The sequence below is a fragment of the Oncorhynchus masou genome, chromosome 21, assembly GCF_036934945.1.
Source record: "Oncorhynchus masou masou isolate Uvic2021 chromosome 21, UVic_Omas_1.1, whole genome shotgun sequence".
Lineage (NCBI taxonomy): Eukaryota > Metazoa > Chordata > Actinopteri > Salmoniformes > Salmonidae > Oncorhynchus > Oncorhynchus masou.
In genome coordinates this window covers 37,064,207-37,085,076 of record NC_088232.1, presented here as the reverse complement: position 1 = coordinate 37,085,076, position 20,870 = coordinate 37,064,207, and the positions used below count along the sequence as shown (strand labels likewise).

The 20,870-nt window shown below is 38.2% G+C and overlaps 1 protein-coding gene across 2 annotated transcripts; it reads right to left on the bottom strand.

The window, feature by feature from the left end:
• Positions 1 to 1,448: 1,448 nt before the first annotated feature.
• Positions 1,449 to 20,440, bottom strand: si:dkey-248g15.3 (uncharacterized). 2 transcript variants are annotated; one of them, XM_064926947.1, is made up of 5 exons: positions 20,417 to 20,440; positions 2,544 to 2,591; positions 2,295 to 2,305; positions 2,182 to 2,208; positions 1,449 to 1,769 (listed from the first exon to the last, which is right to left on the bottom strand). In XM_064926947.1, the coding sequence occupies exons 2-5, from the start codon at positions 2,554 to 2,556 to the stop codon at positions 1,566 to 1,568; spliced, it is 255 nt and encodes an 84-aa protein (XP_064783019.1). In that variant the 5' UTR covers positions 2,557 to 2,591; positions 20,417 to 20,440; the 3' UTR covers positions 1,449 to 1,565. The 2 variants fall into 2 exon arrangements, with proteins under 2 accessions (XP_064783019.1, XP_064783018.1); XM_064926946.1 differs by lacking the exon at positions 20,417 to 20,440 and adding an exon at positions 2,724 to 2,780.
• Between the last annotated feature and the right edge of the window lie 430 nt (positions 20,441 to 20,870).

Genomic DNA, 20,870 nt, shown 5'->3' with positions numbered 1-20,870 from the left:
GGAACTCGGAAATCATTGACTTCAGTGCTTTTAAATGGGAACTCCACAACAAAAAAACAAGCGCTGACTGGGAAAAATCGGTTTGAACGGTAATCCAACTCGGGAACTCTGGCCTTTTTCTAGAGATCTGACTTTCTGATTTGAAGCTCACCAACGTCACGACACTAAGGTTGGAAGTCTGAGATTTCTGAGTTCCCAGTCGCTTTGAATGCGGCATTAGCCGACCATCATTTATCGATTCAGGCTGGAATAGTAGCCTATTTTGTGGGCTTTGTTGAAAACGAGTTATTTTTCTATCCAATTGGCGACAGATTTTTATGCGAATATTTTTTAAAGCCGTTTACATAAAATATAAGTATTTTCCCACCACAGATATTTTTCCATCAAATTGATTTGCTGCTGATAACAGTCTGTGCGTGATGACGTAGTGCACAGAATATATATATTTTGCATTCAAATACAAGTAAATTGTTTCCATCGCATTTTCAACTCAGATTTTTTTGTGCGTTATATAGCGAGTGTGCTCACTCTGGTATTGGCACGTGCTGTCCAGCCAACAGTTTGCATATATATAATCAGTATTTTAAATTATTATGAACAAAAGAGCGAGATCATTTTAATTTGTTAAGCGGCAGCCAAGAATCGATCATCATATCACCAGAATAATACCTGCGATATTTATTGGAAAGGAGCATCAAGCTCATCACCTTTCACCACCCTGTGAAGTTCATGTATTTAATTTGTGGTTGCCTAATAAAATGTCTGTTTTCTTGAGTCGTAGTGGGAGGACCACGCAACATGTCATGTCGTGAATTTACTTTATATGATGGTTGTTATATCAATATTTGCGCATAAAAGCGTTTCCACCGTAATTTTACCTAAACCTGAAGATCACACCTTGTCCTATTTTGTTTTGACGACATTTGGAAAGTTTACCGAAATTTTCTTTCCATCAGGCCTATTGTGACATGTTTTTATCCGTCAAGTAGGCCTACTTTACGCGCTTAAAAAATGTTGGATGGTTAATAAAACATTTGGGATGTTCTTCCTGAATGTTGTCCACATGGAAATGATTGATAACAACGGTTAAACAGAGTGGTGCAAGGGGAGACAAATATCCACAAGAAAGGATTATATTTCCAAGACTCAGGGACATACATGGTCATTGTTCCGGGTTTATTACTACCCCGTCGGTTAATGTTCTGTATGTGAGTAAAATGATAAAAATGGCGTTGAGCTGTCCTTCACTGAATGTTTGATGTGTTGTTCTGGTATGGGCTACACAGGAATGGTGTAGTATGATAGTATCTCGACGACTCTGACATATAGTGACTTGTTTACATGGCAAAAAATGACACATTTTGCTATAATTTTTGTGTTTCTATTTTGTAAAATGTTCATTGTATTGCATTATTATTATGCATTAAGAAGTTCTACAAACATATGACTCTGTTTTCTATGTAGGTTTTATTAGAGATTTGTCAACTTTAATAAATCGCTCAACATGTTTTTTTCCGTAATAGCTACCGTGATGAAACAGATGCAAATGGTGCATGATTAAATCTTTAATGTCCTCCACGACCTGCTTTTCCTCCGTGGTCACCTCCTTTTCCTTTATGGTCGCCTCCATGATCTCCTCCATGCTCGCCTCCTTTTCCTTTATGCTCGCCTCCTTTTCCTTTATGGTCGCCTCCATGATCTCCTCCATGCTCGCCGGCTTTTCCATGCCCATGGCCGTGTCCCCCCTTTCCACCTTTTCCCTTCTTCCCCTGGAAATGACAAAAATAACATTACTAGACTCACCTATTGGTATCGGAAAACCTTTCCTTTATGAATGGAAATGTTTTCCCTTCAATTGTCTCAACGATTACACCCATTACCCTGACATGTGAAAATCTAAATTCCATTTTTTGGGGGGTTTCCGAAACAATATTAATGTTATTATGTTAATGTGTATGAACTATTATTTTGTAAGCCTCCTAACTCTCCCTTGCCCTCTCCTCCGGAGCCCTGTGAAACAGACAGTATTCTGTTTACATCCACCAGGACAACACTGGGATCTAAGATATAGCAAGCTAGAAAATAGTTTTGTTCTTTACTTCGCTTGATTTGAAAAGTTTTTTAAGACTGAGTTGACTGAAGTAAAGAAGCAGAGATAGACAAATAATGCAGATATCTTACATCATCAGTCCCAGGTGTGGACTCCGCCTGGAACAACAACACATTATGTCAAACACATAGCACACATGTCTGAAGGTATTTTCTGTATTTGAAAAGTAAGTTAACCAACTTACCGGTTTCTTTGCTGTGGATAAAAAGTAAGGAATATTTTGAAGTTATTCAAATAATAGAGGAATGCATTTTCATTGTTTCCCATTAATCATCGAGAAAGCATGTATGGCCATACTAGTCTACTCCTTGAAATTGTAAATGCAATATATTCTCAACTTCAGGGTTGAGTTGTGAACCTACATAACTACATATTCCTTTAAAACCTCAGTGCACATAATACAGTAAATGAAGTGAACAACTTCAACACTTACCTGGATCACTCATTTTCTCAGACAAGAATTGGCACTGAAATCACACTGCTGGACAAAATAATCAGAATATCAAATTAAAATCCGGTATTTTCTTATCCTTGTAAATATCAAAGTTACTTTCGTCATATAAACAAGAATTGCATAAGAACCCATCCATTTACACATTAAAGCAAGCCTCACCTGGTACTGGTTGAAGGACTGTACATAAACTGTATTTTCAGTCTGTATTTATAAGAGAGTGTCGAGTATGTAAAAACCACACCCAGTCCTTTTAATTACAGGTGGAAAGGTGTTTGTAGTCGGACAGAAAAAGCAGGGCGGAGAAATGAGATGATAGGTGACCCAAAATATTGGCATGGTAATGATGCTGACAGTTAAAAACGAGGTGGTTAAAAACAAAGACAAAACAGGGACATCATAATTATGTCAAACCTGAAGATTGATGATAAAAGCAGCAATCTACCCAGCTTTGTTTCATAGAGCTTGGTGAGAGTGTGGTTTTCCTATGATTATTTTCCATACAACCATCCCACAATCTTCTGGGAATGGTGCAGGATAGCTGTTTGTTTTTTTGTAATTCTTAGCGCATTTAAGGAACTTGACAAAAAAAACATTTTCTTGATACACTACATGGCCAAAAGTATGTGGACACGCCTTCAAATGAGTGGATTCTGCTATTTCAGCCACACCCGTTGCTGACAGGTGTATAAAATCGAGCACACAGCAATGCAATCTCCATAGACATTGACAGTAGAATTGCCTGTACTGAAGAGCTCAGTAACTTTCAACATGGCAATGTCACATTTCCAACTAGTCAGTTCGTCAAATATCTGCCCTGATAAAGCTGCCCAGGGCAACTTTAAGTGCTGTTATTGTGAAGTGGAAAAGTCTTGGAGCAACAACCTCTCAACCACAAAGTGGTAGGCCACACAAGTTTACAGAACGGGACCTCAGAGTGCTGAAGCGTGTAGCCTGTAAAAATCGTCTGTCCTTGATTGCAACACTCACTACTGCCTTTGGAAGCAACATCAATATAAGAACTGTTTATCGGGAGCTTCATGAAATTTGTTTTCTATGGCCGAGCAGCCACACACAAGCCTAAGATCACCGTGTGCAATGCCAAGCGTTGGCTGTAGTGGTGTGAAACTCGCCACCATTGGACTCTGGAGCAGTGGAAACGTGTTCTCTGGAGTAATGAATCACACTTCACTATCTGGCAGTCTGACGGACGAATCTGGGTTTGGCGGATGCCAGGAGAACGCTACCTGCCCCAACGCATAGTACCAACTGTAAAGTTTGGTGGAGGAGTCTTTGCCCATGCCAAGTATACCCATAACATGATGCAGCCACGACCATGCTTAAAAATATGGAGAGTAGTACTCTGTGATGTGTTGTGTTGGATTTGCCCCGAACAAAACACTTTCTATTCAGGACAAAAAGTTAATTACTTTGGCACATTTCTGCAGCATTACATGTTTAGTGCCTTGTTGCAAACAGGATGCATGTTTTTGGAATATTTTTTTATTCTGTACAGGCTTCCTTTTCATTTAGGTTAGTATTGTGGAGTAACAAATGTTTTTGATCCGTCCTCAGTTTTCTCCAATCACAGCCGATAAACTCTGTTACTGTTTTAAAATCACCTTTTGCCTCAAATCCCCGAGTGGTTTCCTTCCTCTGCTGGCAAATCAGTTAGGAAGGACGACTGTATCTTTGCAGTGACTGGGTATATTGATACACAATCTAAAGTCTAATTAATAACTTTGAATATCCCTTTGAGCATGGTAGTGTCTGCCTATTTTTGTTTACCTATCTACCAATAGGTGTCCTTCTTTGCACAGCATTGGAAAAGCACCTTGGTCTTTATGGTTGAATCTGTGCTTGAAATACATTACTCAACTGAGGGACCTTGCAGATAATTGTGTGGGGTACAGATATGGGGTGGTCATTAAAAATCAAGGGTGAGTCCATGCAACTTATATGATTCCTTAAGCACTATTTCAATCCTGAACCTATTTAGGCTAGCCACAACAAAGCTAGTAATCAAGACATTTTAGTAGTTTATTTTGTATTCATTTGTTTAAAAAAATAAATAATTTTCTTTTCACTTAGACATGAGCTATTTTGTGTGGATCAGTGACAACATTTTTAAATTGTATCCATTTAAATCTCACTTTGACTCAACAAAATGTGAAAAGTTCAAGGGGGGTGAATACTTAGTTTCTGCATATACAGTGCATATCATAACTTTGATATTCACAAGGATAAGAAGGTACCAATGACCTAAGCCCCTCTCAGTTAATCCCTACCATTGTGTCACTGAGTCATCATAATGCTTTAGCAAATGTACATTATACCAGGGGCATTGGTAGACACAATGTAAGTAACCTATTTTATGTCCCTCTAATTGCCTTGAATGCCTCTGCTGATCCTACAGCTATTGTATGCAGCAATCATGTGTCTATGAACTAGGTTTATGCTGTTAGCACTGAGGCGGTGTGCCCCAGTAGGAAGTCCAACTAACATAACATATATACTAGAATATTTACTTCTGCTAAGCTTCCCAGTAAAGCAATGAAAACAAGCAAGCATCCCAGAAAAGTGCTCAAAATAGCCCACGTTAACATATGTTGCTTAAGAAACAAGGTCCATGAAATTAATAACTTGCTCGTAACAGATGACACTCAATAGAATTGCCCTGGTAAGCTTCTTACTTTTTTCAATCTTTATTAACAACATGCTACAGGCTTTGAGTAAAACCAGTGTGTCTATGTATGCAGATGACTCAACATTATACACATCAGCTACTACAGCAACTGAAATGACTGCAATACTTAACAAAGAGCTGCAGTTAGTTTCAGAATGGGTGGCAAGGAATAAGTTAGTCCTAAATATTTCTAAAACTAAAAGCATTGTATTTGGGACAACTCATTCACTGAACACTACATCTTGTAATAAATAATGTGGAAATTGAGCAAGGTGAGGTGACTAAACTGCTTGGAGTAACCATGGATTGTAAACTGTCATGTTCAAAACATATTGCTACAACAGTAGCTAAGATGGGGAGAAGTCTGTCCATAATAAATAGATTCTCTACCTTCTTAACAGCACTATCAACAACGCAGGTCCTACAGGCCCTAGTTTTGTTGCACCTGGACTACTGTTCAGTCGTGTGGTCAGGTGCTACAAAAATGGACTTAAGAAAATTGCAATTGGCTCAGAACAGGGCAGCACGGCTGGCCCTTGGATGTACACAGAGAGCAAACATTAATAATATGCACATCAATCTCTCCTGGCTCAAAGTAGAGGAGATATTGACTTCATCACTACTTGTATTTGTGAGAGCAAATTGACATGTTGAAAGCACAGAGCTGTCTGTTTAAATGACTAGCACACAGCTCAGACACCCATGCATACCCCACAAGACATGCCACCAGAGGTCTCTTCAAAGTCCCCAAGGCCAGAACAGACTATGGGAGGTGAACAGTACTACATAGAGCCATGACTACATGGAACTCTATTCCACATCAGGTAAATGGTGCAAGCAGTAGAATCATATATATAGTGTGTGCCCTCAGGCCCATACTCCACCACCACATATCTGCAACACAAAATCCATGTGTACATGTCATCATGTGTGTGTATGCATGTGGCTGTGCCTATGTTTGTGTTACTTCACAGTCCCTGCTTTTCCAGAGGTGTATTTATATACCTCTATGTATATATAAATACACCTCTGGAAAAGCAGGGACTGAAGCAACACAAACATAGGCACAGCCACATGCATACACATGTATACACATGTATCCATGTACACATGGAATTTGTGTTGTATCTACGTGGTATTTGAGTAGGGGCCTGAGGGCATACACTGAGTGTTGTGAATTCGGTAATGAATGTATTGTAATGTTTTTAAAATTGTATAACTGCCTTAATTTTGCCGGACCCCAGGAAGAGTAGCTGCTGCCATATAAATACCAGATTTTGATTTGATATACAGAATATTTGGAGTATAGGCCTATACTATCAATTTAAGGAAGACTTGGAGTTTAGTATCAGCCAGGCAATGTTCTCTTGAGACAATAAGGGCGTGATTACTCGCCAAAGAAGCAGTGAAGGAGAGAGAGAAATTATTTACATTTCTCAGTGGTGAGGTGGATAGAGTTATGGGTGAGACGCCCTGGCCTTAGGCAATTTGCAACCTGAGAGAACATCAAACCTCGTTCCAACAGAAATACCTTTAAAACTTAAAAAAATGAAATGTCTTTTGAGGTGTAAAACTCCAATTGCATTGGAGTAGGTTGATTTAATAGAAATGGAAAGAGCAGCTGATGTTTCAGCAATTTTGTGAATCCATGATCTACAACTTCCTCATAAAAAATCTGTATTTTTATATTTTAATTTTTTAACCTTTATTTAACTAGTGTATGAATTGACAACTGCCAATCATGCTGTCAAAGAGTAAAGAGTTTACCCAGCTAACACATCACCTTCTGAGAATCATATGTGTCTTAGAACGTGGTGAGAGTATGTATGTGAAACATCACAGCACAGCTGAAAAATATATGGAACATGAAAATCTTAAGGGTTTAAAAGCTAATGTTCTATAATAGTTATGATTGAAAACAATGTACAATGTATAAGTACTATATATCTAGATGTGGCTGGATGGATATCAAATTCATTAATAGTTGTTATGTAATAAAAAAAACAAATTTACATGCAACAACAAAAGTAAAAGCTGTAAAAACAAAGTTTATTTTGGTCCTCCGAAGAGTTAGGGGTGGTGGAAAGAATAAATAAATACAGAATAAAGAAAAATAAATAAATACAGTGGGGCAAAAAAGTATTTAGTGAGCCACCAATTGTGCAAGTTCTCCCACTTAAATAGATGAGAGAGGCCTGTAATTTTCATCATAGGTACACTTCAACTATGACAGACAAAATGAGAAAAAAATACAGACAATCACATTGTAGGATTTTTAATGAATTTATTTGCAAATTATGGTGGAAAATAAGTATTTGGCCAATAACAAAAGTTTATCTCAATACTTTGTTATATACCCTTTGTTGGCAATGACAGAGGTCAAACGTTTTCTGTAAGTCTTCACAAGGCTTTCACACACTGTTGCTGGTATTTTGGCCCATTCCTCCATGCAGATCTCCTCTAGAGCAGTGATGTTTTGGGGCTGTTGCTGGGCAACACGGACCTTCAACTCCCTCCAAAGATTTTCTATGGGGTTGAGATCTGGAGACTGGCTAGGCCACTCCAGGACCTTGAAATGCTTCTTACGGAGCCACTCCTTCGTTGCCCGGGCGGTGTGTTTGGGATCATTGTCATGCTGAAAGACCCAGCCACGTTTCATCTTCAATGCCCTTGCTGATGGAAGGAGGTTTTCACTCAAAATCTCACGATACATGGCCCCATTCATTCTTTCCTTTACACGGATCAGTCGTCCTGGTCCCTTTGCAGAAAAACAGCCCCAAAGCATGATGTTTCCACCCCCATGCTTCACAGTAGGTATGGTGTTCTTTGGATGCAACTCAGCATTCTTTGTCCTCCAAACACGACGAGTTGAGTTTTTACCAAAAAGTTATATTTTGGTTTCATCTGACCATATGACATTCTCCCAATCTTCTTCTGGATCATCCAAATGTTCTCTAGCAAACTTCAGTTGGGCCTGGGCATGTACTGGCTTAAGCAGGGGGACACGTCTGGCACTGCAGGATTTGAGTCCCTGGTGGCGTAGTGTGTTACTGATGGTAGGCTTTGTTACTTTGGTCCCAGCTCTCTGCAGGTAATTCATTAGGTCCCCCCGTGTGGTTCTGGGATTTTTGCTCACCGTTCTTGTGATCATTTTGACCCCACTGGGTGAGATCTTGCGTGGAGCTCCAGACCGAGGGAGATTATCAGTGGTCTTGTATGTCTTCCATTTCCTAATAATTGCTCCCACAGTTGATTTCTTCAAACCAAGCTGCTTACCTATTGCATATTCAGTCTTCCCAGCCTGGTGCAGGTCTACAATTTTGTTTCTTGTGTCCTTTGACAGCTCTTTGGTCTTGGCCATAGTAGAGTTTGGAGTGTGACTGTTTGAGGTTGTGGACAGGTGTCTTTTATACTGATAACAACTTCAAACAGGTGCCATTAATACAGGTAACAAGTGGAGGACAGAGGAGTCTCTTAAATAAGAAGTTACAGGTCTGTGAGAGCCAGAAATCTTGCTTGTTTGTAGGTGAACAAATACTTATTTTCCACCATAATTAGCAAATTAATTAATTAAAAATCCTACAATGTGATTTCCTGGATTTCTCTTCTCATTTTGTCTGTCATAGTTGAAGTGTACCTATGATGAAAATTACAGGCCTCTCTCATCTTTTTAAGTGGGAGAACTTGCACAATTGGTGGCTGACTAAATACTTTTTTGCCCCAATGTTCTTCTCTGGGAATTTCAGTACTTCAGCGTCACGTTTTCTGCAGGTTTCCTCATGGTTCTGTGAAAAGTAATGTTCTCAGAACAATAAGAAATAAAAACCATAAAAACCACAAGAAAATTATTAGTAACATTCTATGGAAAGATGAGACTCTCACGATGGTGTTCTCTGTTTTGCTCTATGACCCCCACAAGCCCCACGGGACTTGTCTGAAGTTGGTACCATCGATGTGTGAACCGTTTGGGCTACAAACTAATATGACCCAACTATGGAAAGGGGACACTCCCACAATGGTGTTCTCCATTTTGCTCTATGGCCCCCATGAGTGTCACGGGACGTATCTGAAGGTAACCTGGTATCGTCTTTAAGAAATTATGGAAGTTAGGAAGTAAAATTGTGCCGCCCGCCCAAGAAAGGGGTTAAATACCTGTCCCAAAAAATACATATATAGTTCTTGAGCTTTTTTATATCATAGTTATAGGAAGGGCACTTCAAAACCTTGTTCTTTATGATATTTTTTTTTTTACTGTTTGTTTTGCCATTTGTGAATGTGTTATTCAATGCATGTCTGTGGGTTATAGTAGTAAAGGACAAATTCTATATTTGATCAAATAATTGTTAAATCTTTTTGTTGTATACCTACAGAGGTCCAAAATCTCAAAATCAAATAGCTAAATGATCTATGGTATGACCAAGAAGACAATGAATGTTCCTTAGAGGCCTCGGTACAGTTTGGACTTGAATCTGCTTGAAAATATATGTCAAGACTTGAAAATGTCTGTCTTGCAATGATCAACAACCAACATGACAGAGCTGGAAGAATATTGCACAATACAGGTTTGCAAAGCCCTAGAGACCCAGCTAGCACATAACGTTCTGAGAACCATATGTTTATTAGAGCTTAATGAGGGAGTGGTTGTCCTAAGGTTATTTTGCATACAATCGGCCCACAATGTTCTGGGAATGGAGCAGGATACCTAGCTAGCACATAACGTTCTGAGAGCCATATGTTTCTTAGGTTGGAATTTCAGTACTTCAGCATAACGTTTCCTACAAGTTTCCTCATGGTTTTATTTAAATTAATGTTATCAAATTGTTCAGAGAACATTAAGAAACAACATTCCTCTTTTGAAATTTCAGTACTTCAGCATAATGTTTTCTACAGGTTTCCTCATGGTTGTATACTGAACAAAAATATAAACGCAACATGTAAAGTGTTAGTCTCATGTTCCATTTGCTGAAATAAATATCTCAGGAATTTGACATCCTCACAAAAAGCTTATTTCTCTCAAAACATGTGCACAAGATTGTTTACATCCCTGTTAGTGAGCATTTCTCCTTTGCCAAGATAATCAACCACCTCACAGGTGTGGCATATCAAGAAGCTGATTAAACAGCATGATCATTATACAGGTGTACCTTGTGCTGGGGACAATTAAAGGCCACTCTAAGGTGTGCAGTTTTGTCACACAATATAATGATATAGACTTCTCAAGTTTTTAGCGAGCGTGCAATTAGCATGCAGACTGCAGGACTGTCCAACAGAGCTGTTGCCAGAGAAAGTAATGTTCCTTTCTCTACCACAAGCCATCTCCAATGTCGTTTTAGAGAATTTAACAGTACGTCCAACCAGCCTCACAACCACAGACCATGTGTAACCACGCCAGCCCAGGACCTCAACATCTGGCTTCTTCACCTGTGGGATCGTCTGATACCAGCTACCCAGACAGCTGATGAAACTGAGTATTTCTGTCTGTCATAAAGCCCTTTCGTGGGGAAAAACAAATTCTGATTAGCTGGGCCTGGCTCCTCAGTCGGTGGGCCTGGCTCTCAAGTGGGTGGGCCTATGCCCTCCCAGGCCAACCCATGGCTGCGCCCTGCCTAGTCATGTGAAATCCATAGATTAGGGCCTAATTCATTTATTTCAATTGACTGATTTCCTTATGTGAACTGTAACTCAGGAAAATCTTCAAAATTCAGCATAACGTTTTCTACAGGTTTCATCATGGTGCTATTTAAGGTCATGTTCTCATTTTTATGAGAACATTAAGAAAACGTTCTTCTGTGGGAATTTTAGTATTTCAGGTTTCCTCATGATTCTATTTAAATAGTCCTGTTCTGAAAACATTAAGAAAACTTTCCATAAAAACCACAAGAAAACATTAGTAATGTTCCATGGAACGATGGTGTTCTCCGTCTTACTCTATGTCCCATATGGGAGTCACCGGACTCGTCTGAAGGTAACCTGGTACTGGTTTTAAAAATGATGAAGTATGGCAGTAGTTTTTTGCCAACAAAAAAAGGGGTGAAGTACAGTACGTGTCCCCCCAAAAAATATATATTTATTGAGCTTTCTTATATCTCTAAGATATAGGACAGACACTTCAAAACCTTATTCCTTATGTTTTGCCATTAATGAATGTGTTATTCAATTAATTTCTATGAGCTATTGTAGTAAAGGCCAAATGTAATAATTTATCAAATATTTTTTTAAATATATTTCTTTATTCCTACAGGGATCCTAAAGTTCAAAATCAAATAGCTAAATGATCCATGATATGACCAAGAAGACAATGAATGTTCCTGAGTGACCTAGTTACAGTTTTGACTTGAATCTGCTTGAAAATATATGTCAAGACTTGAAAATGTCTAGCAAACAACCAACTGCACAAAGCTTGAAGAATTTTGAAAATAATAAATGCATTGCAAACATCTCAACCAGCTGATGGAGTTACACAATTAGAGTAAACTAATTTGGGATTGGAATTTCCATCATCTAAAACAGTATACATTAATTTACATTATTTCTGCTTAATTTACTTATAATGTAAGACAAGCCTAGTTAAATGAGGACTGATGTCAAATTTTAATAACATATGATGCATTCTAATATTCATATTTTGACAGAAAATGTATGTAAATTAATGTTTTTACAGTTTATATGCTTAGAATACCAATAACATGGAATATGCTGAATGATATTGTGAAACATATTGAAGATAATAGGCTGTCATGCCCTGGCCATAGAGAGGCTTTTCTTTATTCTCTATTCTCTATTTTGGTTAGGCCAGGGTGTGCCTAGGGTGGGCATTCTAGTTTATTTATTTTTATGTTTTCTATTTCTATGTTTTGGCTGGGTATGGTTCTCAATCAGGGACAGCTGTCTATCGTTGTCTCTGATTGGGAATCATACTTAGGTAGCCGGTTTTTCCACCTTAGTTGTGGGTAGTTGACTTTGTTAGTGGCCTGTATAGCCCTAGTAAGCTTCACATTCGTTTTCTTGTTTTTGTTGGCGACATTCTAAATAAAAAGAAATATACGCTCGCCACGCTGCACCTTGGTCCGGTCATTTCCCTGACGAAGTTAGTGACATAGGCAGACAGTGAATAATGTTATGGATTTTAAATTATTTGAGTATTTGCACAGACAAAACAATGCCATTACAATATTTCTCCATTATTACTAGCTTTGACTTAATAGCCTTGACTAAACGGTGATTGACTCTATACCGGTACTCCCTGTATATAGCCTCACTACAGTTATTTTACTGCTGCTCTTTAATTACTTGTTACTTGTATTTCTTATTTTGTTAACTAATCTATTTTTTACAAACACGTTTTTCTTAAAACTGCATTGTTGGTTAAGGGCTTGTAAGTAAGGATTTCACTGTAATGTCTACACCGGTTATGTTCATTTGAACTGACAAATACAATTTGATTTGATTCCTTTAATGGGAAACTCAGCCAATCTGTTAGATATTATTTTCAAGAGTTCCTAATTTTGTAAAACAACATATTAATAATTTAATCATTCTTAAATTATGTTTTAGAGGTCAACATTTTACAATGTTGTAATTTCCCATTTTATACACAATTGGTAATTTTAAAAAGTGTGATAAGTGAGGTTTGGTTTTGCTCACGTTCACTTCCTGGTTTTCAACCATAATTGGAGTCCAATAATGAAAACCAATAGGCATGTCTTAGAGATATTCTTTATTGGGACAGTGGTTAGGGTGTTTGTAATTGGTGCTGGTGGCCTTGGTTTGAGACTTGCTAGGGCAGACACGGTAATCTTATGGAAATATGTTAATGTCATTATTTAGCAAACACATCTATCTGATCTAATTAAAATTAGTTTCTCATTGAAAGATGGGAATCTGTAGGATTTTCCCTTGAGGACGAATTATGACCACATTTCCACTACCTCGTAAATTGTCAATATTTATTAGTTCTATAAAGCTGAGTATCTCAAAGAGAACTCTATCATATTTTTTAAATCTACACCACACATGGTATACCATTTACAACAAATGTGTCATTGAGAAACCATTTTAATTAGATCAGATACAGTGCTTTCAGAAAGTATTTACACCCCTTGACGTTTTCCACATTTTGTTGTGTTACAAAGTATGATTAAAATGGATTTAATTTAAACATTTTACACAAAATTCTGAAAAATGCTAACATTAGTTACATTTTTTAAATTGAAATAAAACATGAATATATCTTGATAAAATAAGTATTCAACCCCTGAGCCAAACAATACATGTTATAAACCCCTTTTGGCAGTGATTACAGCTGTGAGTTTTTCTGGGTAAGTCACTAAAAGCTTTGCACACCTGGAATCTACAATATTTGCACATTATTCTTGTAAACATTCTTCAAGCTCTGTCAAGTTGGATGTTGATCATTGCTAGACAATTATTTTCAAGTCTTGCTATTGATTTTTAATCTGATTTAAGTCAAAACTGTAACTAGGCCACTCAGGAACATTCAATGTCGTCTTGGTAAGCAACTCCAGTGTATATTTGGCCTTGATTAAAGGTTATTGTTCTGCTGAAAGGTGCATTTGTCTCCGAGGGTCTGTTTGAAAGCAGATTGAACTTTGCTTAGCTGTATTCCATTTATTTATCATCCTAAAAAACTCCTTAGTTCTTGCCGATGACAAGCATACCCATAACATGACGCAGCCACAACTATGCTTGAAAATATGAAGAGTACTCAGTGATGTGTTGTGTTGGATTTGCCCCAAAAATAACATTCTGTATTCAGGACTTAAACGTATTTTATTTGCCAAGTTTTTTGCAGTTTTGCTTTAGTGCCTTGTTGCAAACAGAGTGCATGTTTTGGAATATTTTTATTCTGTACAGTCTTCCTTCTTTCCACTTTGTCATTTAGGTTAGTATTGTGAAGTAACTGCAATGTTGTTTTCTCCTTTCACAGCCATTAAACTCTAACCATTTTAAAATCACCATCTCTGGAAACTGAGTTAGGAATGACACCTGTATCTTGTAGTGTCAGGGTGTATTGATACACCATCCAAAGTGCATTTAATTCCTAATTGCTCAAAGGGATATTCAATGTCTGTTTAAAAAAAATCTAACTAACAATAGGTGCCCTTCCTTGAGAGGCATTGGAAGACCTCCCTGGTCTTTGTGGTTGAATTTGTGTTTGATTTTCACTGCTCGACTAAGGGACCTTATAGATAATTATACACGTCCAATTTTTCAGTTTTTGATTTGTTAAAAAAGTTTGAAATATCCAATAAATGTCGTTCTACTTCATGAATGTGTCCCACTTGTTGTTGATTCTTCACAAAAAAATACAGTTTTATATCTTTATGTTTGAAGCCTGAAATGTGGCAAAAGGTCGCAAAGTTCAAGGGGGCCGAATACTTTCGCAAGGCACTGTATGTGTGGGATACAGAGATGAGGTAGTCATTCAAAAATAATGTTTAACTCTACTACAAAGTGAGTCCATGCAACTTATGAGACTTGGACTCACATTTGTAGGCTGGACTCACATTATTTAGGCTTGCCATAACAAAGGGGTTGAATACTTACTGATTCAAGACATTTCAGCTTTAATTTAAAATTTATTTTTAAATATATGTTTTTAACTAAATTCCTCTTTGATATTATGGGGTATTGTGTGAAGGCCAGTGACACAAAATCTCAATGTAATCAATTATAAATTCAAGCTTTAAGATAAATTAATATATATATACAGTTTTGAGAATGACACAAATATTAATTTCCACAATGTTTGCTGCCTCAGTGTCTTTAGCTATTTTTGTCAGATGTTACTCTGGAATACTGAAGTATAATTACAAGCATTTCATAAGTGTCAAAGGCTTTTATTGACAATTACATGAAGTTGATGCAAAGAGTCAATATTTGCAGTGTTGACCCTTCTTGTTCAAGAGCTCTGCAATCCGCCCTGGCATGCTGTCGATTAACTTCTGGGCCACATCCTGACTGATAACAGCCCATTCTTGCATAATCAATGCTTGGAGTTTGTCAGAATTTGTGGTGTTTTGTTTGTCTACCCTCCTCTTGAGGATTGACCACAAGTTCTCAACGGGATTAAGGTCTTGGGGAGTTTCCTGGCCATGGATGCAAAATATTGATGTTTTGTTCCCCGAGCCACTTAGTTATCACTTTTGCCTTATGGCAAGGTGCTCCATCATGCTGGAAAAGGCATTGTTCATCACCAAACTGTTCCTGGATGGTTGGGAGAAGTTGCTCTCAGAGGATGTGTTGGTACGATTCTTTATTTATGGCTGTGTTCTTAGGCAAAATTGTGAGGGAGCCCACTCCCTTGGCTGAGAAGCAACACCACACATGAATGGTCTGAGGATGCTTTACTGTTGGCATGACACAGGACTAATGGTAGTGCTCACATTGTCTTCTCCAGACAAGCTTTTTTTCCGGATGCCCCAAACAATCGGAAAGGGGATTCATCAGAGAAAATGACTTTACCCCAGTCCTCAGCAGTCCAATCCCTGTACCTTTTTCAGAATATCAGTCTGTCCCTGATGTTTATCCTGGAGATAATTGGCTTCTTTGCTGCCCTTCTTGACACCAGGCCATCCTCCAAAAGTCTTTGCCTCACTGTGCGTGCAGATGCACTCACACCTGCCTGCTGCCATTCCTGAGCAAGCTCTGTACTGGTGGTGCCCTGATTCCGCAGCTGAACCAACTTTAGGAGACGGTCCTGGCACTTGCTGGACTTTCTTGGGCGCACTGAAGCCTTCTTCACAACGATTGAACCGCTCTCTTTGAAGTTCTTGATGATCCGATAAATGGTTGATTTAGGTGCAATCTTACTGGCAGCAATATCCTTGCTTGTGAAGCCCTTTTTTTGCAAAGCAATGATGACGGCGCATGTTTCCTTGCAGTTAACCATGATTGACAGAGGAAGAACAGTGACTCCAACCACCACCCTCCTTTTGAAGCTTTCAGTCTGTTATTCAAACTCAATCAGCATGACAGAGTGATCTCCAGCCTTGTCCTCGTCAACACTCACAGCGGTTCTTAACGAGAGAATCACTGACATGATGTCAGCTGGTCCATTTGTGGCAGGGCTGAAATGCAGTGGAAATATTTATTTGGGATTCAAATAATTTGCATCGCAAAGAGGGACTTTGCAATTAATTGTAATTCATCTAATCACTCTTCATAACATTCTGGAGTATATGCAAATTTCCATCACAAACTGAGACAGCAGACTTTGTGAAAATTAATATTTGTGTCATTCTCAAAACTTTTTGCCACGACTCTATATATATATATATATTATATATATATATTATATATATATTATACATATATAACAATACATATATATTATACATATATATATATAAACTCAGCAACATGTGTAAATATTTGTATGAACATAACAAGATTCAACAACTGAGACATAAACTGAACAAATTCCACAGATATGTGGCTAACAGAAATGGAATAATGTGTCCCTGAACAAAGGGGGGGTCAAAATCAAAAGTAACAGTCAGTATCTGGTGTGACCACCAGCTTCATTAAGTACTGCATTGCATCTCCTCCTCATGGACTGCACCAGATTTGCCAGTTCTTGCTGTGAGATGTTACCCCACTCTTCCACCAAGGTACCTGCAAGTTCCCATACATTTCTGGGGGGAATTGCCCTAGCCTTCACCCTCCGATCCACAGGTCCCAGACATGGACATGTCTGGCCCAGCGACGGTGGGTTTGAGCCCATAGGTGACATTGTTGCCGGTGATGTCTGGTGAGGACCTACCTTACAACAGGCCTACAAGCCCTCAGTCCAGCCTCTCTCAGCCTATTGTGGACAGTCTGACCATTGAAAGAGGGATTGTGCGTTCCTGGTGTAAATCGGGCAGTTGTTATTGCCATCCTGTACCTATCCCCGCAGGTGTGATTTTTGGATGTACCGATCCTGTGGAGGTGTTGTTACACGTGGTCTGCCACTGCGAGGACGATCAGCTGTCTATCCTGCCTCCCTGTAGCGCTGTCTTAGGCGTCTCACAGTATGGACATTGCAATTTATTTCCCTGGCCACATCTGCAGTCCTCATGCCTCCTTGCAGCACGCCTAAGGCACGTTCATGCAGATGAACAGGGACCCTGGGCATGTTTCTTTTGGTATTTTTCAGAGTCAGTAGAAAGGCCTCTTTAGTGTCCTAAGTTTTCATAACTGTGACCTTCATTGCCTAGCGTCTGAAAGCTGTTTGTGTCTTAACGATCGTTCCACAGGTGTATGTTAATTAATTGTTTATGGGTCATTGAACAAGCATGGGAAACAGTGTTGAAACCCTTTACAATGAAGATCTGTGAAGTTATTTGGATTTTTGAAAGACAGGGTCCTGAAAAAGGGACGTTTCTTTGTTTGCTGAGTCTCCCGGCTATGTTTTCACCTCCAAAGAGATTTCTCTTTTCAAAAGAGAGTTTGAAATGTATTTCTGTTTGAATGAGATTTGACATTTGCTCTCAGGTTGCAAATTGCCTAAGGCCAGGGAGTCTCAGCCATAACTCTGCCCAGCTAGCATATTTGGTTCCTTGGAAGTTGTGGGAACGTATGTTTTTTGTTTTACATTCGTTGTGGGAATGAAGACGTACGTTTCCTGACCAGTAAAGCTAAAAAAAATCTTTTTATGTTCTGAGACCAGAAGTGAGAATTTAGCCTGTCCTGGGAATGTTTATTTTTTGATTGCAGTGAGGTTCTGTGAACATTTTACTCTGCTTCTTTGAGGTTTTAGAGAGAAGTTTTATTAATGCTCTTGGAACAGAAATGCTGTAATGGCCGTCATTGGTGGAAGAAGGTGAGGACCAATGCGCAGCGTGGTACGTGTTAATCTTTTTAATAAAGTAAACTGAACACTGAATAACAAAACAACAAAGAAACAACCGGAACAGTTCTGTCTGGTGTAGACACACAAAGACTGAAAACAACCACCCACAAAACACAATGGCAAACAGGCTACCTAAATATGGTTCTCAATCAGGGCCATCGATTGACAGCTGCCTCTGATTGAGAACCATACCAGGCCAAACACAGAAATAGAAAATCATAGACAAACTAACATAGACAACACACCCAACTCAGGCCCTGACCATACTAAAACAAAAGACAAAACAAAGGAACTAAGATCAGAACGTGATAAATGCTAGGTTATTTGGAGGTTTTTGAATACTTCCTTACAACTTTCACTGAATGTTTTAATCAGGGTTTTAATAACACTGCTAGCTTATTTGGGGTTAACTTGTTCTTTACTCCAAGCACAGATGGGACACATGGAAATTAATTTCCTTAGGCATTATTCAAGGAAAAACATGTATTTTTTATTGGGACATGGCCTCAGTGAGATTCAAACTTATAATCTTCTGTCCTCTATCCATGGAATTAGACCCTGCAACACCAGGATGGAGCAACTGTAGCATGCCATGTTTTTTATGAATACAAAGCTGTTCATATTAGTCTATTCAATAGATCCCATTCCAAAGGAAACCAGTACTCATTAAGATCAGGTGTGGCAAATTAGTAGGTGCGGCCAACACACCCGAACACACTTAACAACATCGAGGATAGATTTTTGTTGATGCTGAGAAGTGAATGCATATATCTTTAAATAACATTCTTATAATGTTATTTAAGTTTGCTTGAGGTTTGTATGGAACGTTTTCTTGTCGGAAACGTTATGCCAAAGTGCAGAAATGCCACAGAAGAACGTTGTTTCTTAACGTTCTTTGAACTATTTGAGAACGCTTCCAATGTCAAACCATTTGGAGAACGTTCCTGAACATTACCAAAATTGAAATGAAATGTAACCATGTTTGAACTTTTAGGAAACGTTCTGTTGAAGTCAGTAGTGTAATGTACTTAAGTAAAACTACTTTAAAGTACTACTTAAGTAGTTTTATGGGGTATCTGCGCTTTACCTTACTATTTATATTTTGAGCAACTTTTACTTTTACTTCACCACATTCTTAAAGAAAAGAAAATACTTTTTACTCCAAACATTTCCCTGAAACCCAAAAGTATTTTGACAGGAAAATGGTCCAATTCACAAACTTATCAAGAGAACATTCCTGGTCATCACTACTGCCTCTGATCTGGCAGACTCACTAAAAACACATGCTTAGTTTGTAAATGATGTCTGAGTGTTGGAGTGTGCCCCTGGCTAACCGCCAAAAATAAAATAAAATAAATTGTGCTGTCTGTTTTGCTTAATATAAGGAATTTGAAATTATTTATACTTTTACAATTGATACTTAAGTACATTTTAACGATTCCATTTACATTTGATACTTAAGTATATTTAAAACCAAATTCTTTTAGACTTTTACTCAAGTAGTATTTTACTGGTTGACTTTCACTTTTATTTGAGTCATTTTCTATTAAGGTATCTTTACTTTTACTCAAGCATGACAATTGAGTACTTTTCCACCACTGGTTAAAGTAATGCAATACCAAGAAAACAAGGTTTTTGTCAAGTTCCTTAGATGTGCTGAGAATGTTCCAAATAAAATGCAACTATCCTGCACCATTCTCAGAAAGTTGTGGCAAGGTTGTATCCAAAATAACCATAGGACAACCATGCTCTTGCCAAGCTCTAAGAAACATATGGTTCTAAGAACGTTATGTGCTAGCTGGGTATCCACCTCACCACATAGAAATGTACAGAAAATGTATCTCCCTGTCACATCATGCCACTGCTTCTATGGGAAGTAATTATTCCCTTCTCATCTCAAGAAAACATTGCCTGGCTGATACCAAACTCCAAGTCCTCCTTACTTCAGCTTGGCTACACCAATCATTGATGCAAACAAATGAGACACACAGTTTTACTGATAAATCCTTGTCTTATTGGGTCTATTCTATAAAATATTTTTGTATGTGACAGAGAGCTGACTTATTTAGCACTTCACCAGACTGACCCACTAATCCATGGCCCTATGTAACACAAGTGACAATGGTCTCATTGGGGCTATCTAACCCTATAGTCGAGTTATGCCTGAAATTGTTAGTATATACTGAAAAGAATCTGTATATCAAATCAAAATCTGGTATCTTCTTGTCCTTGTAAATATCAAAGTAATTTTCTGCATATAAACAAGAATTGCATAAGAACACCGCCATTCTCACATTAAAGTGAAAGCCTTACCTGGTGCAGAATGTTGACAGACTGTACATAAGATGTATATTCAGTTTGTATTTATAAGAGCGTTTTGATACATCGGTAGAGTATAAAATAACCACACCCAGTCCTAATTTGATTACAGGTGTATTGGTGTTTGTTGTTGGCCAGGTAAAGTAGGGCGGAGAGATGAGACAATGAGTGATAATTGAATGACTGAGAGTACCACCCTAAATGTTGTCATGATGATGATACTGACTGTTGAAAATTAGGTAGTTGAAAACAAAGACTAAATTAGGACATCATAACTATGTCAAACCTAAAGATCCAGGAGATGCACATTTCAAAAAGAAGATAAGATGAAAGAAGTCATCTGAGGACAGCTTGACTTGGCCAACCCATCTTAATACTGTACATTTAAAAGGAAGAGCAAAAGCTAATTGTAGCTAAAGATGATCAACAACTCCCTTAACTCAAGAGA